The sequence below is a fragment of the Eubalaena glacialis genome, chromosome 10 (assembly GCF_028564815.1).
Source record: "Eubalaena glacialis isolate mEubGla1 chromosome 10, mEubGla1.1.hap2.+ XY, whole genome shotgun sequence".
Classification (NCBI taxonomy): Eukaryota; Metazoa; Chordata; class Mammalia; order Artiodactyla; family Balaenidae; genus Eubalaena; species Eubalaena glacialis.
This window is the reverse complement of record NC_083725.1, coordinates 65,127,979-65,149,131: the sequence shown is the minus strand read 5'-3', so window position 1 is coordinate 65,149,131 and position 21,153 is coordinate 65,127,979. Positions and strand designations below refer to the sequence as shown.

The following is a 21,153-nucleotide window of genomic DNA, read 5'->3' as shown; positions in this document are numbered from 1 at the left end:
TACAGCTTTTAAATTGCAACTTACTTTCATTCTGCAGGATGTTAATGGCATCATCCATAATGCAGTCTGGTGAAAATCCTGCAGTCTTTGACAGTAAACCCAACAATGATGCAATTTTCAGTCTCACAGATGGATCATTCTCCTGAAACAAAAGAAGCTATTGTTACATTGATGCTCTACTCTCAGGGATATGGGAAACTAATATCTCAAAATAGAATCAACAAGTATTCTTAAGCTTTATTTCTGAAAAATTAACTTTATATGCTTTGGGGGCAGAAAGTTTTTCTCAATCTGTATGTTACACCTAAATACTGCAAAGTGAATGGGAATATTTTATGCCTTCCTGATGTCATTAACTTCTAACGAAATGTGTGCTTTTGGGATTAAAAGTACCTTTCCTCCACTGTGCAGTCACATTAGACATGAGTTGCAGCAACTTGGACCACCAACACTGCCAGCACTGGGCACTCAACATTGCTGTCAGCACCACTGTTTTTGGAGCCCCCAGAAATTGGGTGCTGCAGCTACCACTGCTATCAGCAGAAAGAAGTTTTCTTTCTACCTGTGCTTTTTTGGATCACGAGATCCTGATCAGAAGTCTGGGGCAGGTGATGGGACTTCCCAGGTGGTCCAGTGGTTAAGACTCTGTGCTCCCAATGCAGGGGGCCCGGGTTCAATCCCTGGTCAGGGAACTAGATCCCGCATGACGCAACTAAAAATCCTGCATGCAGCAACAAAGATCCCGCATGCCACAAGTAAGAAAGACCCAGCGAAGCCAAATAAATAAATAAATGAATAAATATTTTAAAGAAAAGTCTGGGGCAGGTGAATCATTGTCTGGGTCTAGGTCCTGGGTCTGGGGCCCAGGGCAAGAGGGACTAAGAAATGAGTTAGTGTGGCCCTTTTAGCTTCAATATCAGGAGGTGGTCTCTAATTTGCACCAAGATTCCTATGGTGAGAAATTTCCCCCAAAGACAGGAACATGTCTTTTTGTTCATCACCATATCGCAAGTATGTAGCACAATATCTGGCACTAAGTAGACAGATGTTCAATAAACATAGGTAAAATGAAAAAAAAAAAAAAAAAGTACCTTGCCAACGTTAAGATTAAATAAGCATTTCTGTCCCAAGGACAAAACTACTTAAATGTATGCTCAAAAGATGAAGTGCCTTCTAGATGTGACCCCAGTTTCTAAGGAGGTAACTGGGCACAACAAGAAGGCCTGAAGCAGGAGAAGGGGCAAAAGATATGCAGTCAGAAGACCCTGAATCCTGGCACACCACTTACCATATGTTCAACCTTGGGAAAGTCATTTTCTTGGGAACTTACGCTGTGGAGTGCAGCAGAAGGAGAAAGGGCTTTGAAATTGGCCAGATTGAGGTGTGAAGCCTGGACTCACTATGTAATAGCTATATGTCTTGAACAGGCTAATTAACTTCTTAAGCCTCATCTGTGAAATGGGGCTAATAACAACCTCAAACGGCTACTGAGAGGAAAACAACTCACACAGAAATGGGCATACAGAAGGCAACCAAATATTAATGCCCTTCCTTCCTTCCTCTCTGATCATCAGTCCTTTCATGTGGAGGGTAATAAAACCTGAACTGAATCCCTATGAATATGGTACTCCGATAGGTACCATAAAGAGCAAATAAAAAACACGTGAAAAATAAGGATGCAATCACCAAGCCCAGAATATGGGAAATTCCACAGGGTAAAATGCCTGGTTTTTAAACAATAAATAGCATGGGAAAGAAAAGGTGGTGGTGCGCTTCCCTGGTGGCGCAGTGTTTGAGAATCTGCCTGCCAATGCAGAGGACACGGGTTCGATCCCTGGTCCAGGAAGATCCCACATGCCGCGGAGCAACTAGGCCCGTGAGCCACAACTACTGAGCCTGCGCGTCTGGAGCTTGTGCTCCGCAACAAGAGAGGCTGCGAAAGCGAGAGGCCCACGCACCGCGATGAAGAGTGGCCCCCACTCGCCGCAACTAGAGAAAGCCCTGGCACAGAAATGAAGACCCAACACAGCCAAAAAATAAATAAACAAATAAATAAATAAATAATTTTTTTAAAAAATTAAAGAAAAGGTGGTGGGGGGAGGGAATGTTATAGATTAAAAGAAACTGAAAAGGCCAGCTAAACTAACCAAATGCAATGTGTGAATCCTGCTCAAACAAACCAACTGTAAAAAGACTTTAAGACAATCAGTGAAAACTGAACATGGACTAGGTATTATACACTATTAAGGATTATTGTTAAGTGTCATTTTTTTTAAGTCCTAAAAAAAGTCCTAATTTGTTAAACATAGATAATTAAGTGTTTATAGGTAAAATGATATGGTGCCTGGGATTTGCCCCACCCCCCAAAAAGTAGGGGAATGCACCAAACAAGAACAGCAAAATTTGATAATTGTTGAAGCTGGATGAGGAACACTGGAAGGCTCATATTATTTTCTCTCCTTTTGTGTATGTTTGTAAATTTACCAAAAAAAAAGTTAACTTTTTAGAAAAATCACATAAAAGTACTTATTCTATCTAAAATGCAAATTAATTTACTCATTCAACAAACATTCAAGGAGTACCTACGATGTGCCGAGCATCATTCTAGCTGCTGGGGATACAACGGTGAATAAAACAGAAGCAATCCCTGCTCTCATAGCGCTTATATTCAAGTGGATAAGACTGGCCAAAGAGGGAATCCTTTGGTGGTCCACTGGCTAGGACTTGGTGTTCTCACTGCCATGGGCCCAGGTTCAATCCCTGGTCGGGGAACTATGATCATGCAAGCCATGTGGCTTGGCCAAAAAGAATAAAAAATTAAAAAATAAAGACTGGCAAAAGAAAATATGTAATTTCAGATGGTAAGCATTCTGAAGAAAAACGACATGTGTAAGAGGTTAAAGAGTAATGTGGAGAGGCTATTATAGACAGGACAGTGAGGAAAGTCCACTCTAAGGATATGACTTTTGAGCGGACACTTAACTGAGTGAGTCAGAGAGCAATAGGAAGTTTTAGGGAAGCAGCATTCCAGGCAGAAGAATGTTGCAAGCCCAGAATATGGAAGATTCTAAAATGCTGCATTTAAGAATGCACACATATCTGTTACAGTGATTCTCTTCAGAGTAATCTCTGGAGAGTGTATTTTGTTTTCTAACTTTTTTATTTGCAGAGGCAAGTCTCATTCTTTATTTTATACACTTCTATACTGCTTGAATTTGTTACAATAAATGCTACAGTTGGGGTTTTTAAAAGAATGTTAAATTTAAAACTCCACACAAACATTCATAACCATTCAAAAGCTTCCAGTTTCCTATAGAAAGAAGCCTGAGCTGCTGAGCACGCCACAACAGCCTGCCAAGACTGTCCCGTATGTCAGCTCCCACAATTCCCCAGCAGTGATGCCATGAGGCTTCAAGCTTCTGTACTTCTGCTCAGATTGCTCCTCTGCCTAAATTGCTCTCCCTGCCTCCCACAGCCTCTCCCTCCTGCCCCTCAGGTGTCAGCAACCCCAGGAAGTTTGTCTCTGATGCCTGAACTGGACAAGAGTGCCCTTCCCCTTGGACCACCCAAGCAGCCTGGTGCAACCCTTTATCATGCCCCTCACCAGTGCACTGTAATTATCACAGTGTATTATGTGATTGTGTCTGTTTCCCCAACCAACCTGTGAGCTGCTAAAGTGACAAGCAGAATGCCCAGAAAGCACTTCATACATTCTGATAAAAATAAAGGGAAGAGTATAGGAAAAGGAAAAGCCAAGTGTCCTACTTAATTCACTCGGTGAATTAAATAATTCATCCATCATCTGTTCAACAGGATTTCCGGAGTACTTACAAGGAGCCACTGTGTTTGGCCATGGGGATACACTGCCCTCATGGAACTTTAGGTTTTAATGGGCAAGGCAGACAGTTGTCAAGTAATGTCCAAATACATAATTACAAAGTTGTACTGTAAAGGAAAAGTACAGAGTTCCATGAAAGCATATAATATAACAAACACAGACTTTAATTTGAGGCAGAGAGAAAAGAATAAATGAATGCTCTCAGTCATGAAAGAACACCACAGCTTCCAGAACTGAAAAAGGGGGCAATGTGGCTAAAATGTAGACTACCATGAAATGCGGCTACAGAGGCAAGCAGGTGCCACAACTTTTTGAGAATTATGGCAAGTGCCTCTGATAGTGCCCAGAATGTAGCAGGAATTCAATACATATTTGTTCACTGTTGAATAAACAAATGAAGAGTCTTTGTCCTAAGAACAATAAAAATCCTTTGAAAAACTATAACGAGGAGAGTGACATAAACAGATTCAAATTTTTGAAATACCAAACCGGCCTCAATATAATGATTGGATTGGAAGGCGCAAAAGTAGCCAGAGAGACAAATTAAGAGTAATTGCGGTGCTCACTTTGGCAGCACATATACTAAAACTGGGACAAAAGAGAGAAAATTTGCATGGCTCCCACGCAAGGATGACACACAAATTCATGAAGCATTCCATATTTCTGAAAAAAAATTTAATCCTTTGAGCAGCAAAAAATAAAAAAAGGAGTATTTGATTGAAAAAATTATAGAACAGCAAAAGAATTTGAATGGTTCCAAAGAATTATTCATCTTTCCATTCATTCTTTTAATAAATTAAATAAAAATTAATACACGGAAAAAAAAAAGAGTATACCGCAATAGTCCAGCAAAAGACAATGGCAAGACTCCCACTTACGTTAGGGGCAGGTAATACAGAACAACCTTCCCGCTAAGGAAAACTAGAATAGTACTATGGATGCCAAAAAAGAAAAACATATGTGTGTGTACATGCATGTAATACACATGCACATATACAAGTGTGTACATGTATATACACATACGTATGTATATATGTATGTGTATATGTGATATATACTTGTGTGTGTATTTGAAGATATTTGAAAGAAAAAAGATAAATAAGAATTAAAGACTCAGGATCATGCAAGGAAGGTCACAGACCCAAGAAGGTTCTCCAAAGCAGTTTGGGCTGCTTTTTCTGGAGACGTCTGTCAACTGTGGGAGGTGAGGGGATGGATATATAAGAGGCAAAGTAAGCAGTGCTTCCAACAGCCAGGTAAGGGTAGGGGCACAATGGCTAGTGTATAAGGCTGAGAGTAGGAGGATGAGCAGGGGTAGCCTAATAAACCCGGTCACTTTGGATTAGGATCCCCAAATGCTACAATAATATAAGTGAGAATAAAATAAAAGTACATAGACTTTGGTAGAGACTGCAGCTCATCTTTTTTTTTTTTTTTTTTTTTTTTTTAAACATCTTTATTGAAGTATAATTGCTTTACAATGGTGTGCTAGCTTCTGCTTTACAACAAAGTGAATCAGTTACACATATACATATGTTGCCATATCTCTTCCCTCTTGCATCTCCCTCCCTCCCACCCTCCCTATCCCACCCCTCTAGGTGGTCACAAAGCACCGAGCTGATCTCCCTGTGCTATGCGGCTGCTTTCCACTAGCTATCTATTTTACATTTGGTAGTGTATATATGTCCATGACACTCTCTCACCCTGTCACATCTCACCCCTCCCCCTCCCCTGCAGCTCATCTTTGAATCACCTCAATTCCTAAAACAAGAATAAGGTCTTCCTGGATGAACAGACAGAAACAAATCCTCTCTGGACAAAAATTAAGTCATCCTAAGCCTCAAATTATTTTTACAAACAATTTTAGAAATACACTGCCTAATACAATAAGAAAAAAGGCACACTAGGGGATCAGATGACATGAATAAAAATGATAAGACACAGCCACAGGCACTCCATTTACTGAAGTAATCAGACACAGACTTTAACTCTGCTTAGTATGTTCAAAGAGATAAAAGTCAAAATTGGGAATTCACCAGAGAACTAAAACTTTTTTTTAAAAAGAAAATTATAGAAATGATAAAAAGCAATAAATGAAATTAAGAAACAACAGATAGGTTTAAGAGCAGATTAGACAAGGTCAAGACAGAATTAGTGAACTGGAAGACAGGTCCAGAATTAAGCACCAAAAGACAAAAGAAAGAAAATTCAGAAAAGAAGGTAATAGGATAAAATGAGATGGTTATCATACATATAATTGGAGCCCCAAAAGGAGAGGAGGAAGAGAATGAGAGAAAAGCAAAATCTGAAGAAATAATGGCCAAGAACCTTTCTGATTAGAAGTACAAAGCCACATATAATAAAACAAACACTATGAACCCTAAGTAGGATAAATGAAAAGAAATCCACATTTAGGCACATGACAGAAAAATTGCTGAAAACCATAAGAAGCAAAAACTCTTAAAAGCAAAGAAAAAGAAGACAGATTACTCCTCAAAGGGATAAATAATGACTGACGTGACTTCTCAATGGAAACAATACAATGATATGTTTAAAGTACTAAAAAGAAACAAACAAATAAAGAAAAACAGCCAATCTAAAATTCTACACACAGCAAAAACATCCTTCAAGAAGGGAGGTAGGGGCTTCCTTGGTGGCGCAGTGGTTAAGAATCCGCCTGCCAATGCAGGGGACACTGGTTCAAGCCCTGGTCCAGGAAGATCCCACAGGCCATGGAGCAACTAAGCCCGTGCACCACAACTACTGAGTCTGTGCTCTAGAGCCTGCGAGCCACAACTACTGAAGCCCGAGCGCCTAGAGCCCGTGTTCCACAACAAGAGAAGCCACCGCAATAAGAGGCCCGCGCACCACAACGAAGAGTAGCCCTCACTCGCCGCAACTAGAGAAAAACCTATGCACAGCAACAAAGACCCAAAGCAGCCAAAAATAAATAAAATAAAATAAATTTTATTTAAATAAAGAAGGGACGTAAAGGGAATTCCCTGGCAGTCCAGTGGTTAGGACTCAGCACTTTCACTGCTGTGGCCCAGGTTCAGTGGCTGGTTGGGGAACTAAGATCCCACAAACCATGCAGCATGGCCAAAAAAAAAAAAAGAATGGACGTAAAACTTAAAACTTTTCCATACAAACAAACACAAAGAATTTGTCACTGAGTGCCACCAGTAAACTCACAATAAATGGAAATATCAGAGGGTATTCTTCAGCCAAAAGGAAAATAATCCCAGATGAATAAATAGTCACAGATACAAGAAGGAAAGAAAAGCAATGATAAATACATGTGGGTAAATGATAAATACATAGGTAAACCTAAATGAACATTGCCTGTAGAAAATAACAATGTCTTCCAGAGTGAAAAATGGAGAATTAAAACATACAACTGCATTCACACATGTAAGTCAGGAAGGTGGATAAATGAAGTTAAAGTCCTTGCATTGTTGAAAATAGAAACTGTACCATTTAACACTTGACTTTGATCAGTCGAGAATTCATGCAATATCTAGGTTAACCAGTAAAAGAAGTGTAAAAGAATGTATAACTCCCAAGCTAATAAAAAAGGGGTGGAGGAGAGAATTTTTTAAAAAGAGTCAATGCAAAAGATGGCAAGAAATGAGAGAAAAGAAAAGAACACTGAGCAGGTAAGACAAATAGAAGGCATTTAATAAGAGGGTAGATTTAAACCGGCATATATCAATAAACACATTAAATGTAATGAACTAAATGCTCCAATTGAAAAACAAACACTGTCAAGTGAAATTTTTAAAAAACTAACTACATGTTTTTTACATGGGTCATAAAGTTATAAAAAAGATGAAAATAAAAAGTAGAAATAGGTATACCATGCAAACTTTAATCAAGAGATAGTTGGTATCATAATATTAATATCAGACAAAGGCATTATATGCTGATATGATTATTTGTAAAAAAACCAAAATCTACACATAATTTATTAAAATTGTTAAATGAGCCTAGCAAGGTTGTTAGATATAGGATTTAATAAACAAAAATCAATTGCATTTCTGAATAGCCATTGTGTACTGTTAGAAAATAAAATTTTTTAAACATATCATTTACAATAATACAATATTAACTATCTAGGAATAACTAACAAAAAGATGTACAAAAGGACTTCCCTGGTGGTGCAGTGGTTAAGAATCCGCCTGCCAATGCAGGGGACACAGGTTCGAGCCCTGGTCCGGCTCAAAATTTATTAAAAGACCAAGAACAATTAATATATTCTTAAAGAAGAGCAAGGTGGGGCTTCCCTGGTGGCGCAGTGGTTGAGAATCTGCCTGCCAATGCAGGGGACACGGGTTCGAGCCCTGGTCTGGGAGGATCCCACATGCCGCGGTGCAACTGGGCCCGTGAGCCACAGTTGCTGAGCCTGCGCGTCTGGAGCCTGTGCTCCGCCAACAAGAGAGGCCGCGTTAGTGAGAGGCCCGCAAACCGCGATGAAGAGTGGCCCCCGCTTGCCGCAACTGGAGAAAGCCCTCGCACAGAAACGAAGACCCAGCACAGCCATAAATAAATAAATAAATATAAAATTTAAAAAAAAAAAAAAAAAAAAGAAGAGCAAGGTGGGAGAAGTTGTCCTACCAGATGTCAAGAGTTATTATCATGTTATGCTAAGACAGCATGGTATTGGCATAAGAACAGACAAATAGACCAGTAGAATAGACAGCCCTGAAACATACCCACCCATATACAGACACTTAACTTACCACAAAGGCAGTACTGCAAAACAATGGGGAAAAGACATTCTTTTCAATAAATGGTGCTGGGACATTTGGATTTCCATATACCAAAGCATCACACACACAAATCAATTCCATGTATGAAAAACAAGTAATAAGCTTCTAGTAATAATGTAGCAAAATGTCTTAATGAACTAGGGTAGGCAAACCCTTCTTATATGAATCAGACAAGAAAAGCACAAAATATAACTGAAAAGACTGTCAAATTGGGTTACATTAAGAACTGTATTTTCATCAAAATACAACATTAAGAGACTAAAAAGGGAGAAGATATTTGTAACATGTATAACCAAAGAACTTGTACCCAGAATATAAAGAATTCCCACAAAGCAATAAGGGAAAAAAAAAAATTTGTAAAAATAGGCAAGAGACATAAATAGGTATTACCCATAAGAATATCCAGTTAAACATATTAAAGTTGCTCCCCTTTATAGTAATCTAAGGAATGCAAATTAAAGCCACAGTGACTACACATCCACAGGAATTGTCAAAATAAAGAAAATCAATTCCAGCTATTGGAAAGTATGTGGAACAACTGGAACTCTCACACAGTGCTAATACGAGTGTAAATTGGTATTACCACTTTGGAAAACAGTTGGCTCAGTAATTCCACTCCAGGGTATATACTACACAGAAATGCAAGCCATGGACACCAAGCGACTTGTACAAAAATGTTTGTGGCAATATTTCTTATAATAGCTAAAAACTGGAAACAGTCTAAATGTCCATCAATAATAGAATGAATAAATAAATTATGGTATATTCATACAATGAAATCTTATACTGTAGTAAAAATGAATGAACTACAGCTACAGTTAACAATATAGATAAATCTCACAGAATTTTGAGCAAAAGTCACACATAAAAAGATACATACAGAGAGGGAGGGAGGGAGGGAGGGAGGGAGGGAGGGAGGGAGGAAAGAAGGAAGGAAGGAAAGGAGTGTTTTTTTTACCAAATAAATCTGTATTTAGTGCAAGTTTAAAATGGTAAAAAAATTTTTAAAAGGCAGTTTTTACCCCGAAAGTCAGGAGAATAGTGGTTATCTTTGGGAAAGGGGGGAGAAATAATTAGAAGGAGTTTTGAGGGGGCCTATGGGAGGCTGATTATATTCCATTTCTTGACCTGGATGGTAGTCACATACTGTGTTCATGTTGATCAATAGGCTATATGAGGTTTTTCTACGTATTCTTTACATGTTATATTTCATAATAAAGCTTAAAAATATGATAGTTGGGACTTCCCTGGCGGTCCAGTGGTTAAGACTCTGCACTTCCACTGCAGGGGGTGTGGGTTCGATCCCTGGTTGGGGAACTAAGATCCTGATGCTGTGTGGTGCAGCCAAAAAATTAAAAAATAATAATAATAAATTAAAAATATGACAGTTGTTTATATTACTGAGGTAATGGAAACAGAGAGGTAGATGGACTTAAGAGATATTTAGAAGGTAAAATCAACATGAGTTGGTGAGGAAGGGAATATGGAGAGAGGAAAGGGTGAGGGTTATATATAGGATCCTTCTTGGGTTTCTGATTTAAGGGTCTATATTGTTGGTGGTACATTTCTTGCTATAAGGTAGACTGGAGAATGAAGGGAGATACCAAATTCAGTTTTGAACACAAATAAAAGCCAATTCTTTACGGACTTCAAATCATTAAAGTAACATCATCAAATCAAGTAATTGTCTTTCAGAGACAATAGATTAGTCAAATACCCTAATTCTGCAGTAAAAGAGGACAGAAAAGATACATAGCCTTTCAATGGTCTGGAATGGAGACACAGACCTCCAAACACAAGGGAGCAGCAGAGAAAACAGAAGTACTAAGTCTAGCAGATAAGAGGAAGGCAAGGAGGCAAGAGAGTATCTGACCTAGTAACATTCTTTCTTCATCTAGATACTTCACTCAAGTTCTTCTACTTTCTGAAATTATCCCCTGGTACCCTTCATGCCTAAGCTTAAAACTGCCTCGGGGGAAGGCCTCTCTAATAACTGCTCTTCTCACTATTAAAATTGTCCTTGTCCAGGCTTTCCTCATCTTGCTGTAGACTTATCAGTCTCCTAGTTGGTCACACTAACTCCCGTCTTGCCCTCATTCAGTTCCTCCATCCTCCATACCACCCCCCAGAGTGACATGTCTAAAACAAAAACCCCCAAGGTAGAATACAAGAACCTTCCGTTAGACAAGATTTCTAGTCTAATCTCTTAAAGAGTTCTCAATCTAAAATCTACACCAGGGACTTCCCTGGTGGCGCAGTGGTTAAGAATCCGCCTGCCAATGCAGGAGACACGGGTTCGAGCCCTGGTCCGGGAAGATCCCACATGCCATGGAGCAACTAAGCCCGTGTGCCACAACTACTGAGCCTGAGCTCTAGAGCCCACAAGCCACAACTACTGAGCCCAAATGGCACAACTACTGAAGCCCGTGAGCCTAGAGCCCGTGCTCTGCAACAAGAGAAGCCACCGCAATGAAGAGTAGCCCCCGCTCGCTGCAACTAGAGAAAGCCCACGCACAGCAACAAAGACCCAATGCAGCCAAAAATAATTAATTAATTAATTTAAAAAATAATAAAATAAAATAAAATCTACACCAGCCAAACTACCTGTATTTCTTCTAATGTGACAAGTTATTTCACATCTTGATGCCTTTGCTCACAATTGCTCCTTCTTTCTAAAACGTCTTTCCTCCTACTTTCCAACTGCCCAAAATCTGATTAAGATTCATCTCAAGCATCACTACTCTATAATGTTCTTCTAGGCCCATGCTCCCAGGTAAAATTGATTACCCTCTTCTTTAAAGTTATATCATAACCTGTCTCAGATTTCATAGCACCTATAACATTGTAGTATTATCCATTTTTTGTCTAATCTACCCAACTAGACTCAGATCAGGGATCATATATTAATCTCTGTATCATCAACATGAAGCATAAGGCCTGGCACAGAATTAGTATTCAGAACACTTACAGTGAATGAAAAAAATAAATAAATGAATAACTCAAGCCCTTACCATCTATATATCACATATATTATTTGATCTACCAACTATACTACTGGCCCTTAAAGGACAAAGAACATGTCTCACAGTTCTTCAACATCCTCCACAGCAACTAACACAGTAGTATAAGTGAAGAACCCCTCATGTGAAATATTAACAAGTTCAACTTGAGAAAACCTTGGATGAGAAAAGCAGAAGCCAAAGTAGTTATCTACGAAAATACAAGATACCACATTTCTGGATAAAATAGAAGAAAGAATAAAAAAACACTATGGTCATCAATCTAGAACTGGACCCATTTGTCATCCCTCCTCCTTTCCTTTGGGGCTAGAATTTGCTAGACTAATGCACGCAGCATGGCCTGGTTAAAGAGCTTGGGGTCTGACATCAGAATGCCTGAGTCCAATTTTTCTTTTAGACATGGTAACGGTATTGTGATTATGTTTTTAAAAAGAGTCTTTATTGTTTAGAAATATAAACTGAAATTTATGAATAAAATGATACGACGCCAGGAATTTGTTTTCACAAGAATCTGGTAGAGGTTGAGAGTGGAGGAAATGGAAGTGGACAGTAGGAGTGGGGGTGGGAATAAAATAAATTTGGACATAAAATGATAATTGTTGAAGCTGGGTAATGAGTACATGGGAATTAAACAATTGTATATATATTTGAAATGTTCCATAACAAAAAGTTGAAAACAAAATTCCATGCAGTCCAGCAATTCCACCCCTGGGTATTTATCAGAAGAAAACGAAAATACTAATTCCAAAAGATATACGCACCCCTATGTTTGTTGCAGCATTATCACAGCCAAGATTCGGAAGCAACGTTAAGTGCCCATAAATAAATGTATGGATAAAGAAGACGTGATTTATATACACAATGGAATATTACTCAGCCATAAAAAAAAAATGAAACCTTGCCATTTGCGACAACATGGATGGACCGAGAGGGTATTATGCTAAGTGAAGTAAGTCAGAGAAAGACAAACACCGTATGATTTCACTTACATGTGGAATCAACAAAACAAAACAAATGAATAAACACAACAAAACAGAAAGAGAGTCATAGATATGGAGACACATAGGTGTTTGCCAGAGGGGAAGGGGTTGGGGGGGAGGAGAGAAATAGGTGAGGAAGATTAAGCGATACAAACTTCCAGTTGCAAAATAAATGAGTCATGGGTATGAAATGTACAGGGTGGGGAATATAGTCAATAACTATTTAATATTTTGTATGGTGACAAATCATAACTCAACTTATTGTGGTGATCATTTTGAAATGTATAGGAATACTGAATCATTATACTGTGTAACAGGAACTAACATAGTGTTGTAGGTCAGTTATAGTTTAAAAACAAACCCATAGAAAAGGAGATCAGATCTGTGGTTACCAGAGGCAGAGGTGGGGGGAGGGGAACTGGATGAAGGCAATCAAAAGGTACAAACTTCCAGTTATATGATAAATAAGTACTAGGGATGTAACATACAACATGATAAATATAATTAACACTGCTGTATGTTATATATTAAAGTTATTAAGAGAGTAAATCCTAAGAGTTCTCAACACAAGGGAAAAACTTTTTTTTCTATTTCTTTAATTTTGGATCTGTATGAGATGATGGATGTTCACTAAACTTACTGTGGTCATCATTTCATGATGTATGTAAGTCAAATCATTATGTTGCGACTTTAAACTTATACAGTGCTGTATGTCTATTATATCTCAATAAAACTGGAAGGAAAAAAAAAATCCCATATTGCTCAAGAGGAGCTTATATCCTAGTACAGGAAAATGGACAGGAACAAAATAAATGAGAAAATTATATACAATATTAGAAAACAGTAAGTGCTACAGAGAAAACAAAATCAAGGAAGGGGCTAGAAAGTGCTGGAGTGGGATACAGAGTTTCAGACAGAGGGATAAAGGAAGGCCTTAATGAAAAAGTAACATTTGAGCAGACTTGAATGAAGTGTGGGAAATACACATATGAACATCTGAGGGAAGTGTTCCAGGCAGAAGGAAGCATAAGTGGAAAGACTCTGAGGAAGGAATATGCTTGACAGAGAAAATGGCAGACCAGATCACAGGGCAGTGGCTGAGATAACAACATGTGAAAAGACACTGATTTCTGAAAACATACAAGGTCTTTAGAAAACTGCAAGCATTCTGATTAAGCTAGAACATTATATATGTAAAGAGAGACTAAAGGGAAAAAAGATAGGAAGCAAGGTGGACTTCAAGACATATGCATCCTGACCGATGCAAATATGAAGTACAAATCATCACCTATAAAGTATTCTTAAAATTCTCAAAAATATGCTTACCTGGGATCTAACAAAGTCAATAGATCTAACTTTCAGTTCACAGTAAATACAGGAGATAGAGGAGCAAGTTAACCAAGAAAGTAAATAAATTCAGAAAACAAGGCATTTTACAAAACAACTGACCAAATTTCTTTAACAGGTCAATGTCACCAAAATAATAAAAATTGTTCTAGATTTTTTAAAAAGCAAATGCCATGTGTGGAGACAGTTTGCATTTCGATTTGAACAAATCAACTATAACAAGATATTTTGGGAACAACTAGAGAAATGTGAATATGGACTATTTGTTAGATGACGTTAAGGAGTAATTTAATTTTACTTGAGGTGGTTAGATGGTTATATTTTTTAAGTGTCCCTTCTTAAGAGGTATTTACTGAACTATTTAGGGAAAAATATTATGATACTTTAAAAAAACTTCAGGAAAACAAATTGAGCAAACTTGACAAAATATTAATAACTATTTAATCCCAAAGATGGGTATTCGGCAGTTCATACAGTATTCTCTGCTTTTCTATAAGCTCAATAACTTTCATACTAAAGTTTAAAATTCAAAGTCATCTGTGATTCAAATATTTGCAAATTATTTCTTCTTTTACTTCAGATCTTACTTACAAATAAAAACTGAAAAATAAACGCATTTTGCGAATTACATTTTCTGCTTAAAATATTTCCTGTATTTAACTATGCATGAATTGATGTTTTTTTCTAACCCATGAAAATAGAGAAATAAAATGCCACTTAGCTAAAAAACAGTTAAAAATAAAAAAAGGGCTATTGCAGTTAGATATGAGGGCCTTGAATTAAAGCAGTAACAGCAGGATGAGAGGACTATATGCCAGAGACAAATCTGGTTACAGAAGGGTCATGGTTGAAGTTAACACCTCCTTTGTGCTCCAATGCACCCTCCGTACTCTGAGCAATTTGATGCATTTTATCATTCACATCTGTTTCCATCTAGATACTGTAAGCTTCTTTTTTTTTGACTGCATTGGGTCTTCGTTGCTGCCTGTGGGCTTTCTCTAGTTGCCGCAAGCGGGGGCTACTCTTCATTGCGGTGCGCGGGCTTCTCAATGCAGTGGCTTCTCTTGCTGTGGAGCACAGGCTCCAGGCGCACGGGCTTCAGTAGTTGTGGTGCACGGGCTTAGTTGCTCCACAGCATGTGGGATCTTCCCGGACCAGGGCTGGAACCCATGTCCCCACTCTGCCACCAGGGAAGCCCCTGTAAGCTTCTGATGATAGGATCTTTTGGATCTTTTTTAGCTCTGTATCCACAGTGCCTGGCACATGGAAGACACTCAGTAAAAGACTGCTGAATTAACACGTTATTATTTATTTTGCATATTAACCCATTCTGCAGACACATGATACAACTCTTATACATATTCCCATACACACTCCCATCAGGTCCTCAAGACATTCTTACCTTGTAATAATGTTCCAAGAGAATCCTGACTACTCCCTCCACACTTTCTGCCTCCACAGGCTTCCTGGCAAACTGAAGTAGGTACTGCAAAGCATCTGCTGGGGAGGTAGCCTTACACAGATCTATGTGGAGTGCTGCAGATTTACTTGGTTTTGTCAGTCGGAGTTTCTTAGTAGCAATTTCCTCCTGCTGTTGCTGCAAGAGGGTAGGAAAGATAAAACATGAAAACTTGACTGAAAACAGAGAGTTTGCAAATTTAACTTTACCTTGTTTGATGGAAATAATTTTTCCTATACCAAAATAATGTATTTAGGTAACAGACCCAGCCTAAACAAAAAGCAGTGTTATGAACTGGGAAAGGAGCCAACTGGAGACAAAGCTATGAGTCCCAATTTTGCTTTTCACTAGCTCCTACAGCTTTGGGCAAGTTATTTAACTTCTCTAAGTCTCAGTTTCTTTCTCTGTAAAGTAGGTCCACGAGTATTTTGTTCTGCCTATCACTTAGGATTGTTGTAGCTTTAGGATTAAGAGGACAACAAAGGATCTGCTCCCCTCCTTATTAGAAAAGAAATCTCAATTCAACAAATATACTCAGACTGTGCTGAGGCACTTAATAGGCTCACCTTGCCTCCTAAGAAAACTAGAACTGATGGGAATGGTCTGCAGCTTACACTGAGGAAAAAAATCTTCCTCTCATAACAGATGACTATTTTCACCCAAATCATTCTACCTTTATTAGAAGGATGGTCAGTGTAGGAAAAAAATACATTGCCATATGCCTAGCAAACAGCAGCTACTTAACAAATATTTACTGAATGATTGATTTGGAATTAGAAGTTGTCTCTGATTCCAACTCTGTTGCTCTATTCTAAGTACGTCATGATTCACATTTTTATCATCTGTAAAACAGAAATGATGACCTACCACTAGTCTATCTCAATCAGGGATCCTCATCTGAACCACAGAACACACAAAATTAGCTGAGTAACTATTTTCTCAATTTTCCCAAGGATGGTGCATAACTAGAACTATTCTAGATGCATCTGTTACATATGATGAGTGCCAAAAAGTTCATGTAAAAGGGAACCTGTTACTCCAGGGCTTACATAAGGCCCTGATGTGTAGATATAGAGAGGATCACAACAGAAGATAAAAGTTGTAATCAATAGTAATCATCAGAAAACTACTAGAGCTAATCAATGAATTTGGTAAAGTTGTAGGATACAAAATTAATGCACAGAAATCACTTGCATTCCTATACACTAAAAACGAAAGATCAGAAAGAGAAATTAAGGAAACAATCCCATTCACCATTGCAATAAAAAGAATAAAATACCTAGGAATAAACCTACATAAGGAGGTAAAAGACCTATACTCAGAAAACGGCAAGACACTGATGAAAGAAATCAAAGATGACACAAACAGATGGAGAGATATACCATGTTGTTGGATTGGAAGAATCAACATTGTGAAAATGACTATACTACCCAAAGCAATCTACAGATTCAATGCAATCCCTATCAAATTACCAATGGCATTTTTCACAGAACTAGAACAAAAAATCTTAAAATTTGTATGGAGACACAAAAGACCCCGAATAGCCAAAGCAGTCTTGAGGGAAAAAAACAGAGCTGGAGGAATCAGACTCCTTGACTTCAGACTATACTACAAAGCTACAGTAATCAAGACAATATGGTACTGGCACAAAAACAGAAATATAAATCAATGGAACAGGATAGAAAGCCCAGAGATAAACCCACGCACCTATGGTCGACTAATCTATAACAAAGGAGGCAAGGATATACAATGAAGAAAAGAGAGTCTCTTCAATAACTGGTGCTGGGAAAACTGGACAGCTACAGGTAAAAGAATAAAATTAGAACACTCCCTAACACCATACACAAAAATAAACTCAAAATGGATTAAAGACCTAAATGTAAGACTGGACAGTATAAAACTCTTAGAGGAAAACATAGGAAGAACACTCTGACATAAATCACAGCAAGCTCTTTTTTGACCACCTCCTAGAGTAATGGAAATAAAAACAAAAATAAACAAATGGGACCTAATGAAACTTAAAAGCTTTTGCACAGCAAAGGAAACCATAAACAAGACCAAAAGACAACCCTCAGAATGGGAGAAAATATTTGCAAATGAAGCAACTGACAAAGGATTAATCTCCAAGATTTACAAGCAGCTCATGCAGCTCAATAACAAAAAAACAAACAACCCAATCCAAAAATGGGCAGAAGACCTAAACAGACATTTCTCCAAAGAAGATATACAGATTGCCAACAAACACATGAAAGAATGCTCAACATCATTAATCATTAGAGAAATGCAAATCAAAACTACAATGAGATATCATCTCACACCAGTCAGAATGGCCATCATCAAAAAATCTAGAAACAATAAATGCTGGAGAGGGTGTGGAGAAAAGGGAACACTCTTTCACTGTTGGTGGGAATGTAAATTGATACAGCCACCATGGAGAACAGTATGGAGGTTCCTTCAAAAACTAAAAATAGAACTACCATACGACCCAGCAATCCCACTACTGGGCATATACCCTGAGAAAACCATAATTCAGAAAGAGTCATGTACCAAAATGTTCATTGCAGCTCTATTTACAATAGCCAGGTCATGGAAGCAACCTAAATGCCCACAGACAGACGAATGGATAAAGAAGATGTGGTACATACATACAATGGAATATTACTCAGGCATAAAAAGGAACGAAATTGGGTCATTTGTAGAGACACGGATGGACTTAGAGACTGTCATACAGAGTGAAGTAAGTCAGAAAGAGAAAAACAAATATCGTATATTAACGCATATATGTGGAATCTAGAAAAATGGTACAGATGAACCAGTTTGCATGCAGAAATGGAGACAGATGTAGAGAACAAACGTATGGACACCAAAGGGGAAAAGGGGTGAGGGGTGGTGGTGGGATGAATTGGGAGATTGGGATTGACATATATACACTAATACATATAAAAAAGATAACTAATAACCTGCTGTATTAAAAATAAAATAAAATTCAAAAAAAAATTTTTCCTTAACGCTTGATGCATCATAATGATACCTTGAGCAATCACCTCTTTACAAATTTACACTTCTACAGAGAAGAGACTAGGATTATTCTAGACAGGAACATGGCGTGGCATGATAAAAAGACCAAGGGCTTTGAAGTCAGAGGAATTTGAGTTCAATTACCACTTACTAGCTAGAGGAGGCCTTCTCCTTCTTCTATAAAAAGGAATACAATACCTACATCATAGGGATATTTAAGAAGTCTAAAGTATAATGTCTTTATTGTGCAAACACATAATAAGCACTAGATACATATCAGTTCTCTCTCCCTCATCTTCACAGCAGAGGAAAAATAACAGAAGCAGTAAGATCTCATTTCATCACTCCACGGTAACCATGCATGAACAATGAAGTGAAGAAATGAGCTCTTCTCTTAAAATCTTTACCCATTTCCATCCTATTCCACACAAATTTGGTCTTCAGTGTTATCTGGGCTGCAGTTAGGTCAAAAGATTGGAAAGATTTTTTTTCCCTAGGGAGTATATAAGGAGAAGGACAGACCAATATCTGCTATCATTCAACCATCAATAACATTTTAGTGAGCCAGGCCTTATGGTCTATCGAGGGAACACAGATGAACCACGCATCATCTCTGCCCTCAAGGAGCCCAAACTGGTGGGGAGATACGTACACTAGTAATTATAGTAGCACTGAGTGATAAGTACAAACAGATGAGTGCTACAGAAACAGGGGAGGAGAGACTAAAGCAAAAATATAAGTCCACTGGGTGGAGAACAAAGAGAGAGGGAAGCATGACATCCATTCTATGTAAAAGAGACAACAGATACAAAAGTTTGGAGAGGTGCAAACACGTGGCATGCTGGAGGAGGGGTGAGTAGTCTTGGTAAGGGGGAACAACAGAATACTGGAAAGAAAGGAAGTGACATTGCACAACAAACTGAAAGTACTTAATGCCACTGAACCCTACACTTAAAAAATGGTTAAAATGATAAATTCTGTGTTATATATATTTTGTCACCATTTTTTAAAAAGGGGGGGCAAAGGAAACAGAGCCAGGAAATCCCAAAAAGCAAGCCACAGAAGAGGGAGCTCTGTGAAGCCAAAAAGCTTTCCTGAATGTTGACTCATTTTAAAAGTTGAGGAAAACTAATTTCACATAAAAAGGAGCAACAAAAGAGTGTCAAGGTAAATATCAAAGTTATTTTCAGAAAAAAACAAGAATAAGAAGCAAACTAACTTCCCTACACACAATGGGAATATGTCACAAGGTGTCCACAAAACAAAAAAGGCAGTGACACAGCTAGAAGGAATACTGTTAAATCACAAAGAGCTAGGGAGTTTGGCTAGGGAGTTTTTACAAACAGAAGTAGCTGTTAAAAAAAAAGGGGGGGGGGTCCCTGGTGGCGCCGTGGTTAAGAATCCGCCTGCCAATGCAAGGGACACGGGTTCGAGCCCTGGTCCAGGAGGATACCACACGCCACAGAGCAACTAAGCCCGTGCGCCACAACTACTGAGCTTGCTCTCTACAGCCTGCAAATCACAACTACTGAGCCCGTGTGCCACAACTACTGAAGCCCGCGCGCCTAGAGCCCGTGCTCCGCAACAAGAGAAGCCACCGCAATGAGAAGCCCGCGCACCGCAACGGAGTAGCCCCAACTCGCCGCAACTAGAAAAAGCCCGCGCGCAGCAACCAACACCCAACGCAGCCAAAAATAAATAAATAAATAAATTTATTTTTAAAAAACAAGTAGCTGTAAAAAGAGGAAGACTTGATTTGTCGATGCAATTACCTCTTTGTACTATAATCACAGATATGCCGTTCCGCATCTCCCACTCGCCTGTGAGTTCCTAAAGGACAGGGACTCTAATGTGTATTGGACTTTGTAGCTCAGCACACCTTTTACCATACCTAATACGTAGTAACCACTCTTTTACTCAGTAAACTCTTGTTGAAGGAATAAATGAAATGTTTAAGGATCAGTGTCCTGCTGGATGGTCTAAAGCTTGCTACTCCACAAGTCTATGGATGGAAGGATGCTACTGACTGGCATCAATTGAGGGCTTCTCAGAAATGCAGATTATTGCCTCACCTCCCCGGCCCGATTTACTTACTGAGTAGAGTCTACATTTTAAAAAGACCCCCGGTGATTTGGATACACAAAGTTTGAGAAGCACGGCACAAGGTATGACGTGGGATCAACCTCTACTTCAGCTATATCTATGAGGAAATACAAGGAGAATCACTGACTGCTGACACGGGTTTGGCCCACCAGTCCTTAAACAACTCTAAAGGAGGAAGGTATTGCCCTCCTTCCTAGGTGAACTGTTGTACCAACAGAAAGTTCCACCCCTATGAAACCTGTGACCCTCGCCTGCTCTGACTGGGTCTTGAGGATTTCTATAGACTCCTCTTCCAATCCCTTAGAGCTCTGCATACAGCCAACTTGTCCTTGGGCGCTTTTTTTGTAAGGGGAGTTGGGAGGCAATTTGCCACTAACTGGCTCTGTGTCCTCATACTCCACCAGAAGCCTCAAAATCCTCATCTGTAAAACAAGGATGCTAATGTAATACGAATAAAATGAAGTAACGAATAAGATATTTTCGTAGATTGTAAAGCGCTGTTTGTTTCTTCTAATAATTTTTTAGTGTCAGACTGCACGTATTAATGCTAACAACAGCAGCGGCAAACGACACGCCCACTAAAGTGTAGCCTCAAGAGAGGCTGCCTACCAAAGCAGTA

At 38.7% G+C, this 21,153-nt stretch overlaps 1 protein-coding gene and 1 non-coding gene across 2 annotated transcripts in view; one reads left to right on the top strand and one right to left on the bottom strand.

Moving 5' to 3' along the window:
- INTS4 (integrator complex subunit 4) overlaps positions 1–21,153 on the bottom strand; it is a 116,523-nt gene that overhangs the window by 95,080 nt on the left and 290 nt on the right. Inside the window, exons 2-3 of the mRNA XM_061204098.1 lie at positions 15,357–15,551; positions 25–142 (exon numbers count right to left, since the gene is read on the bottom strand). Coding sequence (XP_061060081.1) covers positions 25–142; positions 15,357–15,551 — 313 coding nt within the window. The remainder of the gene's footprint in view (positions 1–24; positions 143–15,356; positions 15,552–21,153) is intronic.
- On the top strand, positions 4,397–4,503 carry LOC133100221 (U6 spliceosomal RNA). The gene has a single exon (XR_009702458.1). It is a non-coding gene; the product is annotated as a U6 spliceosomal RNA (small nuclear RNA).